The sequence below is a fragment of the Physeter macrocephalus genome, chromosome 16, assembly GCF_002837175.3.
Source record: "Physeter macrocephalus isolate SW-GA chromosome 16, ASM283717v5, whole genome shotgun sequence".
Classification (NCBI taxonomy): Eukaryota; Metazoa; Chordata; class Mammalia; order Artiodactyla; family Physeteridae; genus Physeter; species Physeter macrocephalus.
In genome coordinates this window covers 12,382,053-12,387,039 of record NC_041229.1, presented here as the reverse complement: position 1 = coordinate 12,387,039, position 4,987 = coordinate 12,382,053, and the positions used below count along the sequence as shown (strand labels likewise).

General features: G+C 35.2%; 1 protein-coding gene across 3 annotated transcripts in view; it reads left to right on the top strand.

The window, feature by feature from the left end:
- Positions 1-4,987, top strand: part of ARHGEF12 (Rho guanine nucleotide exchange factor 12) — a 150,039-nt gene that overhangs the window by 103,578 nt on the left and 41,474 nt on the right. For all 3 annotated transcript variants that reach the window (XM_007121708.4, XM_007121707.4, XM_007121706.4), the window contains 3 exons: positions 776-868; positions 2,436-2,546; positions 2,831-2,929. In XM_007121708.4, the coding sequence (XP_007121770.1) occupies positions 776-868; positions 2,436-2,546; positions 2,831-2,929 (303 nt within the window). The remainder of the gene's footprint in view (positions 1-775; positions 869-2,435; positions 2,547-2,830; positions 2,930-4,987) is intronic.

Below are 4,987 nucleotides of genomic sequence, written 5' to 3'. Positions count from 1 at the left end.
GTGGGATCTTCCCGGACCGGGGCACGAACCCGCGTCCCCTGCATCGGCAGGCGGACTCTCAACCGCTGCGCCGCCAGGGAAGCCCCTGGAAACATTTTTGATTGTCATGACTGGGAGGCTGCTCCTGGCATCTAGTGGGTGGGGCGAAGCCAAGGATGCTGCTACACATTTTACAATGCATATGACAGCCTCCACAACAAAGAATTATCTGGCCCAAAATGTCAACAGTACCGGGACTGAAAACCCTGCATTATGTACTTATGAAAATGAACTTTAAATGAAAAAATAAGGTTCAGTGACAGCTTTCAATTATATGACCTTAATAGAAATTTTTGTGTTAACCTCTCTGCTAAACTTATTTCTGTTCTCATTTTTCCTTTGTCCTGTTGTCTTCATTCACTTTTAATCTAACTTTTTAAAATTGTTAACTATTTACGTAAGCCGGCTTTATTTCTTTCTATAACAAGGTCTAGATATGTATGAAATAATAAATGAAGTATACAGAGAGGGATTAGAATCAGATAACCAAGGGTGTAGTAAGCAAAGGGTGTTTATTATTTACAGGGGAAATGTTCTCCCCCGCCCCCCGCCCCCAAGAAACAATCAACACTGGAAAATTTGAGAACCACTTTGAAAATAAAGTACCTAAAGAAAGTAAATAAAAAGAAATCCAGTCAGTTTAGTGAACCATGTCTTTTTGATGGTTCGTCTTTATCCTGTCTCTGAAATTGACCACCGGATAATTTTTCTGTTCCTTTTCTCTGAATGTTACCAGGACACTCAGTCACTTATTGGGAGTCCCTCTACCCGTATAGCACCTCATATTATTGGAGCAGAGGATGATGACTTTGGTACTGAACATGAACAGGTGATGACTTTTGTTCTAAAAAACAAATTATTAATTTTCTGAGATGTTTGATTTCTTGCAAAAATGAACACTTTCTGGAGACTGAAATTATATTTATAAGGATTTGAAGCTAAAATCTTAGACCTAAGATTAATTAATTGGCTAATTGCCCAGGTTAATTGCTTATTTTAGCTTTGACCAATAGAAATGGCTTTGCTTTTGAAGCCGATAAGAAGTCATTTATTTATACCTAGGTATCTCATCTTGGGAGAGGGGTATGTTATTATAAATTTTTTTAAATATTTCAAATTCCACTTGTTTATTGATGGTATATAGGAATATGATTGGCTTTATTCTTGTCCTTGTATCCCATGATCTTGTTAGTAAACTCACTACTTCTAAGAGCTTTTTAAAGTAGCTTTTTAGGATTTTCTACATAGACAGCCACGAACAGAGGCAATTTTTATTTCCTTGTTTCCAATCTGTTTATCTTTTATTTCTTGCTCTTACCTTTATTATACTAGTTAGGATTTCCAGTATGCGGTTGAATCGGTGTGGTGAGACAGGACATCCTTGTCTTATTCCTGATCTTAGGAAGAAAGCATTGAGTCATTTATTATTAAGTATGATGTTAGCTATAGGTTTTTTGTAGATACTGTTTTTCTTACTTGAGAAAGTTTCCTTCTATTCCTGGTTTGATAGGAGTTTTTATCATGAATGGATGTTGACTTTTGTTGAATGAATGAGACGATCATATGTTGTTTTTTTAAATTTAGCCTCAATATGGTAAATTACATTAATTGATATTATTAGCATTTTGAAACAGCCTTGTATTCGTGGGATAAACTGCAGTTGGTCATAATGTATTTTCCTTTTCATAATAATGTTGGATTCAATTAACTTATTTTGCTGAGGATTTTTGCATCTGTGTTTACGGAGGATATTAGTCTGTAGTTTGTTTTTTTTTTATAATGTCTTTGGTTTTGATAGTTGGGTAATGCTGAACTCTTAGAATGAGTTGAGAAGTGTTACTCCTCTTGTATTTTCTGAAAGAGATTGTGTAGAATTGGTATTATTTGTTTAGATTAACTTATGTGATTCCAGGTTACCTTAAGTTTAACTATTGCTGTTTTCTGTGTTCAGTGTAGTTTGGGAATATACACGTATTCTAGGAGTTGTCTTATTTAAAATCATACAGCTCCCTTTTCTACCACCATTTCTACAATTAGCTCGAAAGGAAGACAGCTATTTTGTTATTAGGCAAAAAGCCTTCCATTACATTTTTAGAAGTGTTATTAGACTGTGTTTTTGCATACTGATTTGTAGACAGGTGAGCTCTTTGATAATCATCTTCTGGGCTTTTATTCTCCCAGGATGGTCTTCCCTCCAACCTATTCCCAAGAGAGTATTTTCAGAGGAGGAGATTCCATAGCCTGTGTTGCTAATAAATTCTAGTGAAATTTTTTTTAATCTTGAATTTTTTAGGGTAGGTTAAAGTGAAATTTGGATAGTTACGATTGGTTGAGCTGACATTACATTTTGTATTTATACCTTGGCATTATTAATGTATAATTACTTCTTTTTCTAGATCAATGGGCAGTGCAGCTGTTTCCAGAGCATTGAACTGCTAAAATCTCGCCCTGCTCACTTGGCTGTTTTCTTACACCATGTAGTTTCACAGTTTGACCCTGCAACATTGGTAATATATTTTATGACTTCACCAATTCAGAGTTCTTACATTGATTCATATACCATAAAACTTTTCACTTCAGCAAGATGAGTGGATGGACTTCTTTCAGTTTGCTAAACATATTAGATTGAAAGATGATTAAAATGTTACTAATTTATTTTTTATAAGACTTGGTTATATGGTAATAACTACATTGTTTATGGTGACCTACTTGTTCAAGGCATTCCTACTCAATGAGGATCCAGCAGATTACATTTTTCATGATTTCTCCCCCATTTCTTTCTCTACCACAGCTCTGTTATCTCTATTCAGACCTGTATAAACAGACCAATTCCAAGGAGACTCGTCGTGTCTTCCTTGAGTTTCATCAGTTCTTCCTGGATCGATCTGCAGTAAGTTACCAAGTTAATATTATAATCTTTGCTTTAGTACATTGAAGTATTGGCCTCCTACTTTTAGTCTTCCCTCCCATGTTTTTGGACTTCATTGTGCTTTCTGACACCTATATTATATCTCAATTACTGATTATTCTTGACTATAATTTTTTTTTTAATCATTTCTAAGTTAGTTGTAGGCATATGAATTCTCACGGTAGGTTTTAAGGGATATATATGTATATTGGGGTTTATACATGTGCATATTTAGGATGAGGGAGTGAAAAAGAGAACGTAAATGATATACATATATATATATTAGGATTGAAAGGGCAATACTTGTATAATTGAACTCTGGTTGGCCTCTTTGAAGTTTGGAAGCAGAAGGTTAACTGAAAAATGGTGGAAAAGATCTTACTAGTGTAAATGATAATAGATAATAGTAGTGTTTTATTTTACCAATAGAAATCTTAGTAAGGTTTTTAAACTAATATTAGTTTTTGTTTTTTCTGTAATTTTCTTTTTTGTGTGTTATCTGTCTGGTTTTGGTATCAGGGTGACGGTGGCCTCGTAGAATGAGTTTGGGAGTGTTCCTTCCTCTGCATTTATTTGGAAGAGTTAGAGAAGGATGGGTGTTAGCTCTTCTCTAAATGTTTGATAGAATTCGCCTGTGAAGCCATCTGGTCCTGGGCTTTTGTTTGTTGGGAGATATTTAATCACAGTTTTAATTTCATTACTTGTGATTGGTCTGTTCATATTTTCTATTTCTTTCTGGTTCAGTCTTGGAAGGTTATACCTTTCTAAGAATTTATCCACTTCTTCCAGGTTGTCCCTTTTATTGGCATAGAGTTACCTGTAGTAGTCTCTATGATGCTTTGTATTTCTGAGGTGTCTGTTATAACTTCTCCTTTTTCATTTCTAATTTTATTGATTTGAGGATTGTATTGCTATAAACTTCCTTCTTAGAACTGCTTTTGCTGCATCCCACAGGTTTTGGATTGTCGTTTTTTTGTTGTCATTTGTCTCTAGGTATTTTTTTAATATCCTCTTTGATTTCTTCAGTGATCTCTTGGTTATTTAGTAACATATCGTTTAGCCTCCATGTGTTCATGTCTTTTACGTTTTTTTTCCCTGTAATTTATTTCTAATCTTATAGTGCTCTGGTCAGAAAAGATGCTAGATATGATTTCAATTTTCTTAAATTTACCCAGGCTTGATTTGTGACCCAAGACGTAATCTGTCCTGGAGAATGTTCCATGTGTACTTGAGAAGAAAGTGTAATCTGCTGTTTTCAGCTGGAATGTCCTGTAAATATCAATTAAATCTATCTGGTGTATTGTGTCATTTAAAGCTTGTGTTTCCTTATTAATTTTTTGTCTGGATGATCTGTCCATTGGTGTAAGTGAGCTGTTAAAGTGCCCCACTATTATTGTGTTACTGTTGATTTCCTCTTTTATAGCTGCTAGCATTTGCCTTAAGTATTGAGGTGTTCCTATGTTGGGTGCATATATATTTATAATTGTTAGATCTTCTTCTTGGATTGATCCCTTGATCATTATGTAGTGTCCTTCCTTGTCTCTTATAACACCCATTATTGTAAAGTGTATTGAGCTGGTTTGGTGGTGCTGAATTCTCTTAGCTTTTGCTTGTCTGTAAAGCTTTTGATTTCTCCGTCAAATCTGAATGAGATCCTTGCAGGGTAGAGTAATCTTGATTGTAGTTTCTTCCCTTTCATCACTTTCAATATGTCGTGCCACTCCCTTCTGGCTTGTAGAGTTTCTCCTGAGAAATCAGCTGTTAACCTTATGGGAGTTCCCGTTCCCCTGTATGTTATTTGTTGTTTTTCCTTTGTTGCTTTTAAGAATTTTTCTTTGTCTTTAATTTTTGTCAATTTGATCACTATGTGTCTCGGCGTGTTTCTCCTTGGGTTTATCCTGCCTGGGACTCTCTGAGCTTCCTGGACTTGGGTGGCTATTTCCTTTCCCATGTTAGGGAAGTGTTCGACTATAATCTCTTCTAATATTTTCTCGGGTCCTTTCTCTCTCTCTTCTCCTTCTGGGACCCCTATAATGTGAA